This window comes from Cyprinus carpio, unplaced genomic scaffold (assembly GCF_018340385.1).
Source record: "Cyprinus carpio isolate SPL01 unplaced genomic scaffold, ASM1834038v1 S000006746, whole genome shotgun sequence".
NCBI lineage: Eukaryota > Metazoa > Chordata > Actinopteri > Cypriniformes > Cyprinidae > Cyprinus > Cyprinus carpio.
In genome coordinates this window covers 1,488,838-1,506,052 of record NW_024879345.1, presented here as the reverse complement: position 1 = coordinate 1,506,052, position 17,215 = coordinate 1,488,838, and the positions used below count along the sequence as shown (strand labels likewise).

Genomic DNA, 17,215 nt, shown 5'->3' with positions numbered 1-17,215 from the left:
GTAATGATGCAAAAAATTCAGTTTGAAAGTCAGCTTTGATTTTTCCTAATAAACTGTTTAACTGGCACTCACAAGTGAATATTAAATTATGTTGTTGGATAATTAAATATATTCTAAATAAACTACAAACATAAAATTAAATAGATTTATTTTGTCCTCACATTCTTTCTTGTAACTCATCCCTCTCAGTGACACAGGTGACTGAATGGCTCATTATGCAGCTCATTATGCAGGCCTTTGTCTTCTCAGGTGTGAATTCATGATAGTTGACGCCCTACTCGCATATGACTTTTACCAACAAAAAGTGTCTTAGAAAAATTTAAATCAATATATTGTTTTCTGTAAGTGAGTAAACAAGATGATTTTCACATCATTTAGAAAAAAAAAAATTCTAGGCTACAAGCTCCAGTTCTCAAAATATCTGGGAAACAATTTTCTGTATGTGTTTTATTGCCTTTTTCACGTGATTTAACATTTTTAGTTTTTCACTAACCACGCATAACATTTTTTTTCTCAAAAACACAATCATGTACATACATGCTGCTCACATATAGCCTAGTTTGTGCTGATTACAGTGAGATTAGACTTTAGCCATTTAGATATTTATAAGAAACTGAAAAAAGCACAAATGTCAGGGCATGACAAAACTTCTCCAGGCCCCAAAAATACCCTTAGACTCCAGAGGGTTAAATTTAAGTTAAATTCATGTCATCCAATGGGATTTTAGCCCGCATGGGACATTTTAATGCTTACAAAGTTGAGATTGTGCACGAGCATGACGGTTATTTCAAAAATCTTCAAAAACTGAAAGAAGCTGGAATACATGTCACTGAAGACGGAACACAGAAATTCAGAGCTAAGTTTAGTTTTAAGTACTGTGTAAATCCGTTGGTTCCGTTTCCAGTCATGTTCACTTGACACTGTGTCTGTAGCTAGGCCTGTTAAGTTACCTGACGCGTGAGGGAAACCTTTCTTCGAAAACACTGACCTGACAAAACCGAAGCATTGTTATTACATTTTAAGCTTATTGTTATTATAACAATAATTTTTTATTATTTAGCCAGAAATTAAACTTTAACTCTTCGCATAACTTATACTCTACCACGACGCTGACAAAACAGCTGTGAAATGGCCATAGAAAGAGTTCAAACCCATCGCGTTTTGTGCGAATCGCCTTTTATTTTCAGTAAAGCTGGGTCTCAATATGGAAACACAGATTTATAAATTCAGTTTCCCAGAATTTTCTTACTATTACCTGTGTTCACTCCGGACACGAGCGAATGCCTCTCCTAGTCAGTCTGAAATTATGTAATTTACGAATATTATCCGTGTTGATTTATAACAGTTTTATTTTGTAACGTTAAGTTACATAAAAAATAAAAAATAAACTTCTAAATATAAGTCCAGGAGAGTCCCAATCATTTAGTCCTGTCAGTCATCCCGAGCGATAAACTGAGGTGATAAGCTCAGAGATGGAGGCGTGCGTCAGCTTTGAGCCCAACAAGCAAGTCAAGTAAAATTTGTTTACCATTATTTATCAAAACTGGTAAACTAGTAAAATAAATTTCTAGTCTTTGAGCTGCTAATTTAAATAATATTGCATCTAATCATACATTCTCAGAAAAAAGTAATGTACATTTCTCTGTTAGTGTACATATTAGTACCTTTTAGCTTTTGTACCTTAAGGTACTGCACCAGTGACAGTTTTGTACCTTTTCTGAGGGTGTATATGTACAGAGTTATTGTGTATTTTGTTAAACTGATGTATTGTTTTTTTTTTTTTTTTTAATACTGATGAATGTCCTTTAAAAATACATTTATTTTATTTTTGCTGTTAAAACCTCAAGCTCACTGTGTGGTCTCACAGAGAACATGATATCATTTATGTCAAGGCTCCTTTAAAAATCAGGCCAAGTTTAACAAATTTGTACACAAGATGAAGACGGTGGTAAAAATAACACAAGAACCAGTGCCAGCAGAATCCTAACCACAAACTTTGACTATAGAAATGTAAGTATAACACTGAGTATTGTGTATTATATTTGTCCTATATTTAGTGGTTGACGATATTGATTTTTTTATGCCTGATGCCGATATCTTAGAAAGCAGGGTGGCCCAGCAGCACACTCAACGAAACTCAGTTTACATGATGTGCTAAACATTCAAAATGTGGAGTTTTTACATTTATAATATATGATGCATTTGCGTAGTGCTGGAACGACGAATAAAATAAATATTAAAATTAATAAAAATATTAACAAAATTACAAATTTGAGCCAGAGAAGTTTCTGAAATGTGGTTGATTTGACATGTAATTACTTATTTGCATAATATATATATATATAAATTCATTGTGCAGCCTTAAATTGAATATCTCTCTTTGTGATGATAAAAATGTAAGGTAAGGAAATAGTGAATGACATTATGTGTTTTTGTGGTGTAACTTTTATTATTATTATTATGATTATTATTGTTATTATTATGGACTTTTAAATTTGATCCAATAGATGATTGCTGTCATTGGTGAGTCACTTTTGAGGGTCATGTAAATGTTCCGCATATCCAATACAACAAAGTGTGACCAGACACCTTGGTGGTCAAAGACTGAATGCATTGAACGTTTGTGTGGCAAAGAAGGGAGATAAGAGATGGAATCACTGGAGGATATACTTAAGAAATACTCTTTCTTAAAAAACACCCTCAGGGTCAGTGATATCACATATTTTAAATCAGTTTTCAGCTTAAAATAATGTCGATATAAACAAACAGAATGTTGATATAAACAAACAGAATGCTAAAATGATCATTCAAACACAGCAAAAAATCCAGAGTGTAATTAACTCTGCTGGGAGTACATGTGAGACCACACTCAAGAGTGGGAATGTGTTAAAACAGGTGTGTTAAATTAACACTGAAGCTGAGTTAAAGTCAATGAGATAATTAATTGATTAATTGAGTGATGACTGACGAGACCTGATGTTAACAAGCAGAATCAACAAAGACGAAAATCACAATTTTTATGTCACCATTATAGTGGTCAGTGTTTGCTTTAGTTGGGTTCTTGACCCTTACATTTTTAAAGTTAGATTTGGTTTGGCTGTTATAACTGAATTGTAACAGACAGACAAGCAAAAATAAAAACATGGGGATGTGATGTTAGTTGTGTTTTTCCATAATGATCATTTGACCTTAATCACCAAACTCATTTAAAGCCTAAACCTAAAAGTGTTCGATTGACCTTGTTGATAATAACAACCCTGTGATTGTACAGTACCCACTAACTAAAAGGATTTCTTGAAAGTTGTTCTGATAATTAAAAAAATAAAAGATTGTTTTAGGCACACACACACATCAAAAATCAGTGTAGAAATCTCAACAATGGTGACAAACAGCATATTCAGATAAACAGATCAACTCTAAACATTAGAAAACAAACTATTAAAAGTAACATTAAAAAACAAAAATAGAATTGTAAGATTAAAGGAAATTACTAAAACAATTCAGCTAATAATTTATTCATGCCGCAATGCATCATGGGACCCATGGATGAATTTTGATAGGTGCACCCAGAATGCACTGCAACATGCTTTTTTGATTGTCACCGTCGTTGAGATTCACAGGTTGATTCTTGATGTTTGCATGTCTAAATGAAAGACTCTTTTGAAAAAACAACTTTTATTTAAAATGCTTGAAATCCTATGCTGAAGAATCATAGGGCTGCAATAATCAACAATGTAAGTTTAACTCAGTGATTCAGGAAAAAAACAATATTTCTTGATTGTCCGTCTTTTTTATAACTCAGTTACAACAGCCAAGAAAAATCTGACTTTAAAATTTTAAGGGTCAAGAGCCCAACTAAAGCCAACACTGACCACTATAATGGTGACATAAAAATAGCGATATTCGTCAATTGTTGATTCTGCTTGTGAACATCAGGTCTCATCAATAATGGTCAATCATCACTCAATTATCACTCAATGCTGACAGGATTTTGATTATGGGTGATTTTAATATCCATGTTTGTTGTCCTGGTTAACCCATGACCAAGGAATTCTTGAATTTAGTTGATTCATTTAACTTATTTCAATGTGTCTCCGGACCAACACACGATCATGGCCACACACTTGACTTGGTCTTTTCTTTGGGGATAACGATAGAAAATATTTGTGTTGAAGAAATGGCCATCTCGGATCATATGCCTATTAGGTTTAATTTTACCTCTACAACAAATGACTGTCATCAGCCTCCATCATTCTTGTCCAGGGTTATCACTACTTCTACATCTAGTGCGTTCTCAACTGCTTTTACTGAATTAGCCCTTCATATTGAGCCTACCATATTGTCAGTTGTGGGACCTAATGAATTGGTGGACTTTTTCAATCATGTTTGCTCTTAAATCTTGGATAATGTTGCACCTTTTAAAATTAGATGTCAAAAAGTTAAAAAACGACCGTGGTTAAATGATGTAACGCATAATTTGAGGTGGGTTTGTCGGCTTGCAGAACTTAAGTGGCTGAAAGATAAATTGCAGATATCTTATGATATTCTTAGAGAATCTCTATCAAACTATCAAAACGCTGTTAGAGCCGCTAGATTCACGAATTATATCACATAATGCAAATAATCCGAAGGTACTATTTTCAACTATAGATCATGTATTGAGTCCATCTATCAATTATTTAATCCTTCCCCGTCTAAGGATCTGTGTGATAGTTTTTTTTAAATATTTTATTGATAAGGTTGTTCTTATTCGGTCGAATATTGTGCCTGTAGGCAATGTTGTAGCCAATATAATTAATCCTTTTGGTTGTTTAAGTAAATTTGCACCTATTACATTAGCTCAGTTGGAAAAGATAATAATGCATTTAAAGCAGACTACCTCACTTTATGATCTTCTCCCGTCGCGATTGTTGGTTGTAGACACTATTGGTCCTAATATACTATTGATTATCAATAGTAGTTTATATCATGGAACTGTACCTTCAGGGTTTAAGCATGCTATTATTGACCCGGTTTTAAAAAAACATAATTTGGATTCACATGAGTTAAAAAATTTCAGACCTATTTCGAAATTGCCTTTTATGAATAAGATTTTAGAGAAAGTTGTCCATAATCAATTTACAGATTTCTTGATTGTAAATAGCATAATGGATTTTTATCAGGCTGGATTTAGGACCAAACATAGCACAGAATCAGCATTATTGAAGGTTACAAATGATATTTTGTGAAGTATTGACTCTGGGAAAAGTGTTGCCTTAATGATGATAGATTTAAGTGCAGCCTTTGATACTTTAGATCACGCTATTTTAATAGACCGCCTTAGAGATTATTTAGGAATCAATGGTGTAGCCCTTAAGTGGTTTTCCTCTTATTTGCATGACAGGACATGTTCTGTTAAAATTGAAAATTATGTCTCTGCATCCGCTGCTATTTCTTGGGGGGGTTCCTCACGGATCAGTCCTTGGTCCGACTGTGTTCTCTCTGTATATGTTACCCCTGGGGTCTATTTTTAAGCAGCATAATATTAACTATCACTTGTATGCTGATGATTTACAATTGTACCTTCCTTTGGAGTGTGATGGTTGTGCATCTTTTACCAATTTTTATAAGTGCTTGACTGAGGTAAAGGGATGGCTAGCAAATAATTTTTTACAATTAAATGAGGATAAGACTGAGTTTATTATGTTTGGGAACAAGGAGCTTGGGGATGACAGATAACCTGGACAGAAGTCAGTTCCAGATCCAGCCTCCTTACCAGACTTCTCACTCACATGGATTGCTGTCTACTAGATATTATCTGTACTCTTCAGACATGCATGCAGATATTATTCATGGACGTGAACACCCGAATATTGCAAAAAATAGAGAAAGTACCTTATTTAAGAATTTAATGTTAAATGTGTAAACACACACACACATATATATATATATATATATATATATATATATATATATATATATATATATATATATATATATATATATATATATATATATTTATATATCTATATATATATATATTTATTTATTTTTATTTTTATTTTTATTATATTTATTATTTTTTTTTTACTGTGTTTTTTGTTTTCCAAAGCACCTAAAAGCCAGTTCACACTGACATACTCCAACAGAGTGAAGACACTGACCAAGCCAAACAAATAAGCATGTTTTTTTTATAGTTCTGTGGAAGTGTGAACTGACTATAATGCTGTATGTAAGGTTTGAGATTCATTCAGCTTGTTTTGCTGATTTAACATGATTAAATATTTGTTCAGAATACTGTCGTTGTTGTGACTTCATCTGTGAGGGGTGTGTATCAAGTGGCTTGGTTTGTTGTTTGGTAATTAACATGGCTGAGACTTTGGCCAGTTATGGCCCATGTGTGGCCCTTGTCTGGAATCCAGACCTGGTCCACACTAGGGCCGTCATTCATTGTGGTATGTGGGCCAAGTAAAAGCTGGTTATGTGAGCCAGAGCTGGGCCAGAGAAAAATTGCTATGTGGGATGGGGTCTCACTTGGGAGGCCAATCATCTCTGAGTTTAAGAGAAAATGCCAATGAAAATTGGCTAGTGGATTTAACATACCTGAGCCACTCCCCATGCCTACAGGTATAAATAAGGTACAGGTGCATCCACTCATTCAGATTTTTGCTTCGGAACCGAGTAGTCGATGAGATATAGTCACTACAAAACCATTCAACTTTTTGTTGCTGGAGTGCTGTTCCTGGTCTGCGTGACGCTCAGTACAGCGGTGTCCCTGCAGTGGTGTTTCCCCTGGGCGCTTCGGCTAAAAGAGCAGTTTCTAAAAGAGCAAATCACGGACGATTCGGGTCTTTTTCAAGATGCCTTTTCGTCCGTGTCCTTCTGGATGTGGTCGTTTCCTGTCCTCGGTTGACGGTCATGAGCGTTGTCTGCAGTGTCTGGGCGTCCAACACGCTGAGGAAGCGCTCATGGATGACTCATGCATCTATTGTGGGCGTATGACCATGGCATCGCACCGATCAGGTCTCTCACTCCTCAAGGGGAGTGCAGCAGACCCCTCTGTCGCCACCCATCCTGGTTTCTCTGGCTCGAGCAGGGGACCGCCGGCTGGCGCTCTGGGAGATCTGAGGGTGACAGTGAGAGCTTGTCCACCGGGCCATGCCCCACGGACCTCTCACTCCTCCCGCAGCGCATGTGCAGCTGCCAATTGATTCTGCTGAGCCGTCTCACAGCGGCCCCAGCGTGTCTTTCAGTGTGCCGCCCGAGGATCAGTTGTTGATTGCTCCATGGGGGGATGGGCTATCGGCCTCTGAGGACGAGGATTCGGTGGGGCTGCCCCCCTCGGGTGTTGTTGCTGCTGCCGAATCTGTGGTATGTGGTATGAGTTTGGGGGCGTGCCTTGCGCTGCCCAACCCGTCGCACTGGCTCATTCGGACTGTTCGACTCGGTTACGCGATTCAGTTCACCCAGCGACCTCCCAAATTCAATGGCGTTCTCGAGACTTTGGTGGCAGTCCGGGACGCCTTTGTCTTGCACGAGGAGATTGCTGTCCTGCTGGCGAAGGATGCAATCGAGCCGGTCCCTCCAGCTGAGATGAGGAGAGGGTTTTACAGCCCTTAATTCATCATACCCAAGAAAAGCGGTGGCCTTCGACCTATCCTGGATCTGTGAGTCTTGAATCAGGCCCTGCACAAGCTCCAGTTCAAGATGTTGATGCAGAAACGTATTATCAAATGCGTCCAAGCCCAGGATTGGTTTGCAGTGATCGACCTGAAAGATGCATACTTTCATGTCTCGATCCTCCCTCACCACAGACTGTTTCTGCGGTTTGCATGTGAGGGTCGGGCATGGCAGTACAAAGTCTCCCCTTCGTGCTCTCCCTGTCTCCCCGTGTCTTCACGAAGGTTGCGGAGGGCGCCCTTGCCCCACTCTGGGAAGTGGGCATCAGGATCCTCAACTATCTCCACGAATGGCTCATCATGGCCCGGTCCCGAGAGGAGTTGTGCGATCACAGGGACCTGGTGTCTCGGCACCTCAGTCAGTTGGGGCTTCAGGTCAACCGAGAGACGACCAAGTTCTTCCCTGCACAGAGAATCTCTTATCTCGGTATGGAGTTAGACTCAGTGAGTATGACGGCGTGTCTCACCAGCGAGCGTGCCCAGTCAGTGCTGAACTGCCTGAATACCTTCAGAGGCAGGACAGTGGTACCACTGAAACACTTTCAGAGGCAGCCATAGTCACACCGCTTGGATTGCTTCATATGAGGCCACTTTAGCACTGGTTGCGCTCCTGAGTCCCGAGATGGGCATGGCATCGTGGTACACATCGTGCCACCATCACACTGATGTGTCACCGCCTATTCAGCCCCTGGTCGGACCTTGCCTTTCTACGGGCCGGCGTGCCCTTAGAACAAGTGTCGCATGTTGTTGTTATGACAGATGCCTCCAACATGGGCTGGGGCACGACGTGCAACGGGCAGGCAGCTTCAGGGTCCTGGACAGGACCTCGACTGCTTTGGCACATCCACTGTCTGGAGTTGCTGGCAGTGCATCTAGCTTTAACAGCGGTTTTGGTCGCTGTTGCTAGAGAAGCACGTGTTGGTCCGCACGGACAACACTGCAGCTGTTTCGTACATCAACCGACAGGGCAATCTACGATCACGTCGCATGTCTCAACTCACCCACCATCTCCTCCTCTGGAGTCAGATGCACATCAAGTCACTGCGTGCTGTCCACATCCCAAAGGGGAGCTCAATCGTGCAGCCGACGTGCTCTCACGACAGCTCACTTTCCCCGGGGAATGGCCACTCCATCCCCAGACGGTCCAGCTGATCTGGAGTCGATTCGGGGAAGCCCAGGTAGACCTGTTTGCTTCCCACGAGTCCTCCCACTGCCAGCTGTACTATTCCCTGTCCCAGGTCCCCCTGGGCACAGATGCACTGGCACACAGCTGGCCTCGGGCTCTACACAAGTATTTGTTCCCCCAGCGAGCCTGCTCGCACAGACACTGTGCAAGGTCAGGGAAGACGAGGAAAAGGTAATGTTGCTTGCGCCTTACTGGCCCACCTGGACCTGGTTTTCGGAACTCATGCTCCTTGTGACAGCCCCTCCCTGGTGCATCCCCTTGAGGAGGGAACTCCTCTCTCAGGGGCTGGGCACCATATGTCACCCACATCCAGATCTTTGGAACCTCCACGTGTGGCTTCTTGATGGGACGCGGCAGACCTAAGTGATCTGCCACCGGTGGTGGTAGACACTATCACTCAGGTTAGAGCCCCCTCCACGAGGCAGGCCTATGTTTTGAAATGGAGTCTGTTCACGAATTGGTGTTCTTCTCATCGAGAAGACCCCCTGAGATGCTCGGTCAGAGTCGTGCTTTCTTTCCTGCAAGAAAGGTTGGAGCATAGGCTGTCACCTTCCACCTTGAAAGTGTATGTGGCTGTATGTGGCTGCGGACTGTGGACTGGCTCGGTGTCATGCTTGCTGCGCCATTCCCCCTAACATGGGGATGCGAGCGCCTTCTTCTCCCAGTAGAGTTCCCCGGTTGGTGTACCCTGGTCGAGCATCCTTCAGCACCCTCTACGGTCAGACTTGGCGGAGCAGTCTGGCGCCAGGCCCAGTATTGGTGTTAGCATGCCCGGAGTCCCGGTCAGCCGCTGTACTAGGCTAGGTGTCCATATGGCTTGATTCCCTACGGGTAATACTATATGTGTATTCTTCCATGGTAATGTTTCCGTCTTGGTAAACCCGTTTCTTCCCTTGACTGACCCTCTCTTTCAGTCTCTTCTGGCAGCTGTTCAATCCCTACTCTAAGGTAGGACTTGCTCAGAGACCCATTCCATATGTAGTCCTGCCCCCAGGGTCAGTCCATATCAGTATCTCCACGTCACCTTCCTATGGGTAGGATGTGGTCTCCGTAGTGACCTTTTCCTTAAGGCTCGCTTCCCCATTGTTCTGCCAAGCTGAAAGAACAAATAGGAAAGATTTGAAGCAATCTCTCACTGAAGGTTGAAATCCCTTCCAAAAACTTTTTGTGGACGGAACAGCAGCATGACCTTCTCCAGCAGCAATGTACTCACCCTTTTGGTCCCCTTCTTTACCAAGGTCATTGAATTTGTGCTGGGGCTTTGGGAAGGTTACGACCTTAAGCATAGCTTTTGTGACACGCCGCAGCTTGTCGACAATTGCAGCACCACAGGGTCGTGATGGTGTTCAGGTTGTGGCGTTTTCCATAGGACCCCATATGTCATTCGACATAACTCGTAGTGACCGACAGATAGGGAACGTCTCGGTTATGTACGTAACCCTCGTTCCCTGATGGAGGGAACGGAGACGTTATGTCCCCATGCCACAACCTTGAACCATTTGCTGTTGCCGGGACACGTTCTCGGCTCCTCAGCGTAAAACCTGCATGAGTGGATGCACCTGTCCTCTATTTATACCCGTAGGCACGGGGAGTGGCTCAGGTATGTTAAATCCACTAGCCAATTTTCATTGGCGTTTTCTCTTAAACTCAGAGATGATTGGCCTCCCAAGTGAGACCGCATATTTCGTTCGACACAACGTCTCCGTTCCCTCCATCAGGGAACGAGGGTTATGTACGTACGTAATCCATCAGGGAACGAGGGTTACGTATTGACGTTCTGATAGATGTTGCATTGTTTTACTGATAGATGTTTAACATTTTCTTTTCACAGTGTGATGCTGACACTCCATACCCAACCATACAGTTGCTAGAAACTGACTGGAAAATGACTTTCTCCAAGAGGGTTCAAGTCCTTGTCAAAGTGGATGGTGTGGAGCTGTGCAGGGGAATAGGACTTGAAGAAAGGATGACTGCAGCCTTCAGTGCTTACTATGTTTTCAACTTGGCTTATCCACCTTACATGAAGAATAAACTGACCTTCCTGCAGCATGCCATAGCAAAGATTACTGAGGTGGGTGGCAAACCCCTTCCAATAACTGTCACCCAAATAATTAATATTCTGTGCTAAAAATCGTCATTCTGCGTGTTTCAAATATGACTGTTGTGAAGTGTGCTTTAAAAGACGTATTCATAATTGACTATATCCATGCAGAGGAAATTCCTCTACTTTTCCAAATTAAATACATTTTAAATGACAATACTGTATGATTTCTGTGTGGGAAGTTTTTAATACCAGTGTCGTATGATTCACACTTCCATGTGTACGCAGTAAAAGTTGACTTTGAATGGAGTGTTATAATGATAAATTGTTTATGATCATTAAGAATGTTTAAGAAAGTTTGAATTAAATGTGTAGTACTGTGTTTGGTGAAATGTGTTTGTGATAAAATGTTTTAAGGGTATAAAGTTAAAATTAATGAAATGTGTACTGTTGGGAAAAGATTGCTTTGTGGTTTTTGATGTTCAAAACTTGTGAAAATTTAGAATGTAGTAGAAAAATGTACTTAAAATAAGATCTAGTGCTGTTTTAAAAAAAGTTAAATTACTTTATAATGTTTTATTACATGGTAAAAAAAAAAGGTTAATGAAATGGGATGTACTGATTTTGAAAAAAAAAAAATAATATTAAGCTTAATATTCTTGCTGTTTACAATTTTATAATATGTTTTAAAAAGTTAAATAAAATTTGTAAATAAAATGTTAAGGGTATAAAGTTACAATTAATGAAATGTGTACTGTTGGGGGAAAAATATGCTTTTTGATTCTTGCTGTTTACAGTTTTGAGTATAAAAAGTTAACTGTTTTTTTTAAGTAAAATTGTGCAATATATGCATTCTGTTATGACATTGTGATAGAGCTTAAAACATTCATCCTGTGAAAAATGTGAGAATGTAATGGTTTTGAATGTTTAATAAATGTGATAAACAGCATTCTAGCCTTTTTAATGTGCTGTATGGAGTACAAATTTGCCATCAAATGGTACAAAAGGCTTGTCACTGGGGCAGTACCCATAAAAGAACAAATTTGCACCTTTTTTAAAGGTACATTATGGTACCGTAGCACTATAAGGTACAATTTAGTCCACAGAGGTACATATTTGCCTTTGAAAGGTACATACTGAAAGGGTACAGATACGTACCAATATGAAAGGGTACAACGGGTGTACCCTTGAGGGTACTGCCCCAGTGACAAGCCATTGTACCTCTAAAGGTACAAATTTTGCAAATATTTTTCTGACAGTGCACATTTTACTTAAACCATCAAAATATGAAGAAAATAAATAAATAAAAATAAATAAAAAACTGCTTTTAGTTGAAGGTGAGTTCCCTGATCTTTATTTATATTTATATAGATCAGTGAACTCGCCTTTATGACGTCACGGGAGTGTCTTGGAATGTAGATAAGGTTTGCCCAAGAAACTGATTTTGATTTTGGAAGTCACTAAATCTAGTGACAAAATCACTAAATTGGCACCATTAGCACATTGACTGCAACATAGGTTATTCATATTTCATTGGTCCTCTAGTTTTTGCATGTGTTCATAATTTCTTTGTAAAAAATCAAAAACAAAAAAAAATAACCAAATAATTTGGGATGTTTCTTTGCATTATTATTACAAATAAAACAACTGACTCTAAGCAACTATGCAATATGCATACAAAATCTTTTGGGTGGGGTGTAAGGGTGAAGATGTCAAATTTCCTAGGCTGGACATCACTTTTTACCACTAATATAAGTCAGTTTATTGACTTTCAAGTCAAGTCAAGTCAAGTCTGCTTTATTGTCAATTCTTCCACATGTACAGTACATACATACAGAGAATCGAAATTGCGTTACTCTCAGACCCCCGGTGCATACAGATAACACTAACAGTAGAGCTTAAAAATCTAGATCAAATATAAAATATAAGATAAAACTATACAATAAGGGAATGTAAAAAAGACATAATAGAAAAAATAAAATAAAAATAAGGTTAAATAAAAGCAGCGCAAGGCACATGGCAGATAGAGTGCAAACCAGTGAACAAACAGTGCAGATAAAAAGATTTTTAGTGCATAAAAAAATAGCTTATTCAGTCTGATTAAAAGTGACAAAGTGACAAAGGGCTCAGAGCAGTTATTTTATTAAACTGACTGATGAGGAGGTAGAATGATGTCAGATCCATGGTGAATGAGGTAGTGAGCAGACCACTGCTGCACAAAGTGACTGGTGCATGACATTCGTATGTTAGAGGGAGGGGGGTGGAAGGACCTGGGGATGTGGGACCTGGGGGGGGGGGGGGGGGGGGGGGTTTCATAGTTCAGTGGTGCCTGAGACAGAAGAGGGACGGGGGGGTAAGTTCGGGAGCGAGTTCAGCTTCCTGACAGCCTGATGGATGCAGCTGTCCTTCAGTCTGCTGGTCCTGGCCTGGAGACTCCGCAGTCTCCTCCCTGATGGCAGCAGACTGAAGAAGCTGTGTGACGGGTGAGTGGGATCACCTGCAATGCAGAGGGCTTTTCGAGTGAGACGGGTTTCCAGCTGACTGCCAAACTATATTGTAAAAACAAACCACTTTTGTGAGGATTGTGGGCTTTCATGGAGTTGTTGGAGCCAATAGAAAATGAAGCATCAGTAATAATTTGTGATAATTTTGCAAAGCATTTAAAAAAAAATACATTTAAAATATTTCAGCGTCTTAATTAAATTATTTTATTGTAGTTACATTAAATGATTGGTATTGTGCTGCTGTGAATTTACATGAGCAGGCTCACTTTTGGCTGATTCAGAGATCGAGGTCAGCCATTTTGTGTGGACATCATTATAGTCCTTAGGTCACAACACTTGTGTTACCTCAGTTAATATTTAAGAATCAGTCTTAGACTGTTAGTTGTTTTGAGCTTCTTTATAAAATGCTTCTACTCTTAGAAAAGTCCTACTTTTTACTAAGAATTTGTTGACAATTAAGTCAAAGCTTAAGACTATTCTTAAAAGCATTTCTGAGAGGTTTTATACATATGGGCCCTGGGCCTGTATTCTTAAAGATTCTAAGAATCCTCTCAGAGAGAGCCTAATTATCTTAAACATTTCTATTAGCTTAAGAGCAATTCAGGACCAATCTGAGAGCAACTCTAAGCGAAAAAGGCAAAAACTTTCATCTTTGTTGAAGAGGCAGGGCTGACCCCGTTACTATGTATGACACAGTCTTTCTAATACTCCAATAAGAAAAAAAAACTGCTACAAAAAAAATAACAATACCCCAAATCTGACAGTAGAGTTGTTCCGATTCCGATACCAGTATCGGAAATGCCTCCGATACTGCCAAATATGCTGGCATCGGAATCGGCGAGTACTGGAGTCCAGGCACCGATCCGATACCATATAATTTATTAGAAATAGGAATCTATTTACTGATTAGCTCCGTTAGCTTACAGTTCTTCTTCTCCGCTCTTAAAACAGTTGCGCTGTGTTGCCATCGGCAGCTACTGTTGTTTTAGAGGGGCGAAGAAGAACTGACCACCTGACTCCTCCCTTAAAAGGAGCTAACCATAGAGCTAACGTTAACGCATCATGTCGGCAGTTTGGCAGTACTTTACAGTGGATTTTCCCACCAGTAAGACGGCGAAATGCAACATATGCAAAGAAGCAATTTCGAGGGGTGGCACGAATGTTGCAAATTTCAACACCAGCAACTTAATCAAACATTTGAAGACACGACACACTAAAGAGCATGACGAATTCACCAAAGCTAAGGGTAAAAAAAAGGACGAACTGCAGCAACAAACTCTGGAAACTGCCTTCCAGCGACGAGATAAATTCCCCAAAGACAGCCAAAAAGCAACAAAGATAACCGACAAAATTGTGGAGTTTATTGTCCTGGATGACCAACCCCTGTCTGTCGTCGAAAATGTGGGATTTCGCCGCTTAATGGAGCATTTGGAGCCAAGGTACTGTTTGCCAGGTCGTAAATATATCTCTGAAACTGCGCTACCCAAATTATACGAGACAGTTAGGGAACACATTTTGTGTATGCTGAAAGACGTGCATGCAATCAGCTTTACCACGGACATTTGGAGCTCCGACGTGTGCCCCATGTCTTTGCTAAGTTTAACGTCACACTGGGTGGACAGAGAGTCAACATTTACCCCTCGAAGTGCGGTGCTGCACGCGAACGAGTTCCGAGGGTCACATACTGGCACATCAATTGCCGAAGCAATTGAGGAGATGCTAGTAAAATGGAAAATCCCCAAGTCCAACGTTCATGTTGTTTTGCGCGACAACGCTAGCAACATGAAGAAAGCCATGGACGAGATGGATGTAGCAAGTTTGGGATGCTTCGCCCACACTCTCCAGCTGGTGGTGCATGAAGGACTACTGTCACAGAGAAGTGTGAGTGATGCACTGGCGAATGGTAGCAAGATAGTCGGTCATTTCAAACACTCGCCACTGGCTACTACACGCCTGGAGGATATTCAAAAAGATCTCCAAATGCCCACCAAACGTCTGCACCAAGACGTAGCAACACGATGGAACAGTACCTACTATATGGTCGAAAGTTTACTGGAGCAGAAGCGGTCAATTTCAGCATATGGAGCTGACCACGACCTGCCAGTGACCCTTACGTCTTACCAGTGGGCTTTACTGGAGAAAATCATCATTGTTCTGGCACCATTTGAAGAACTGACCAGACAGATTAGCTCCTCCACCTCTTCTGCAGCTGAAGTCATTCCCTCAGTCACAGTGCTGAAACGCCTGCTTGCTCGGGAGAACGAGGGGGACACGGGTATAAAAACCATGAAAACAACCCTTCTTGAGGCTGTCCAGAAAAGATTCAAGACCATCGAGAATGAGCCCTTGTATGCAGTTGCCACTCTTTTAGACCCACGATTCAAAGACAGGTATGTCTAATATGTTTATTAAATGTCTATATTATAAACAAAATTTTGAAATGGTGTTTTGGATAACTAGATATTGCATTATTATTGATTACTGTTGCATTAATATGTTACCACTAAAAGCTATTATAGAGGTTGTTTATGTTTATTTTACACATTAAGACATTTATTTATTATTTTTCATTGTTTTTAGATACTTCACAGGAGCAGACAGCAACAAGAATGCCAAGGATGCTCTGACCCAAGAGGTGGAGAAGATGGAGGCAGCGTTACTGAGCAGGACCACACCTGAGGGAGCAGAGACAGTGCCAGAAAACCCCAAAGCCCCACGTCTGGAAGCACAGCCAGACAGCAGCAGCAGCAGCAGAAAGAGCAGCTTGAAAGGCCTGTTTGAGGAAATCCTGCAGGAGCATGATGAGGAACGTGGGGCAAGTAGCACTAGCACACAAGTTCAAAATCAAATACAGACATATTTGACAGAGCAAACGGTCCCACGCTCAGACAGCCCCTTCCAGTACTGGGGAGTCAACCAAATTCGTTTTCCCACCCTGGCTGCCACTGCTGCAAAGTTTCTCTGTGCTCCTTGTACCAGTGTTGACAGTGAGAGACTGTTCAGTGTAGCATCCAACATTATTGATGCAAGAAGAAACAGGCTAGGAGGAGAGAGGGCAGAAATGCTCATCTTCTTGAAGAAGAATCTGCCTTTGCTCTTGAAATTATGAGCAATACTAAATTGCTTAAATGCTACTGCAATGTGTAGCCTACTTGGTGTAAAGTATTTTTTGTTTAATATGTAGCTGCTACTCTTTTGATTTGTATTTTTGTTTATGTTTACTTTATAGGTTGGTGTTGCACTATTGTTAAATACTGCACTATTTGAAGATTTGAATGCCTTTTTATTACATAATGGCTGCACTTTAAGTTTTTTTTTTTTAAAGGAATCATTGAAGTTGCTGTTGGACTACTGTTTTATACTGTTCTATTTAAATGCCTTTTTTATTTTACAATATTGTGGCTGCACTTTATTTAAAAAAAATAATTATTCCTATATCTATTTAGTTAAGTTGTTGTTGCACTACTGTTTTATACTGTTCTATTTAAACATTTAAATGCCTTTATTTTACAATATTGTGGCTGCACTTTATTTTAAAAAAATAATTATTAATATATTTATTTAGTTAAGTTGTTGTTGCACTACTGTTTTATACTGTTCTATTTAAACATTTAAATGCCTTTATTTTACAATATTGTGGCTGCAGTTTAATTAAAAAAAAAAATTATTCCTATATTTATTTAAGTTGCTGTTGCACTACTGTTATACTGTTCTATTTAAAAATAAATGGCTTCCATTTCCTCTATTCATTCATGTTTTACAAAGGGTTTAACCTGAGCCAGACCTTACCACAATGATAATATCACAGTTATGCAGGCGTAGTATG

At 40.1% G+C, this 17,215-nt stretch overlaps 1 protein-coding gene across 1 annotated transcript; it reads left to right on the top strand.

Moving 5' to 3' along the window:
• Positions 1-14,157: 14,157 nt before the first annotated feature.
• LOC109075763 (zinc finger BED domain-containing protein 4-like) lies at positions 14,158-16,498 on the top strand. The gene is made up of 2 exons (XM_019091614.2): positions 14,158-15,779; positions 15,970-16,498. Exons 1-2 carry the CDS (start codon positions 14,452-14,454, stop codon positions 16,496-16,498), a joined length of 1,857 nt encoding a protein of 618 aa, XP_018947159.2. The 5' UTR covers positions 14,158-14,451.
• The last annotated feature ends 717 nt before the right edge of the window (positions 16,499-17,215 follow it).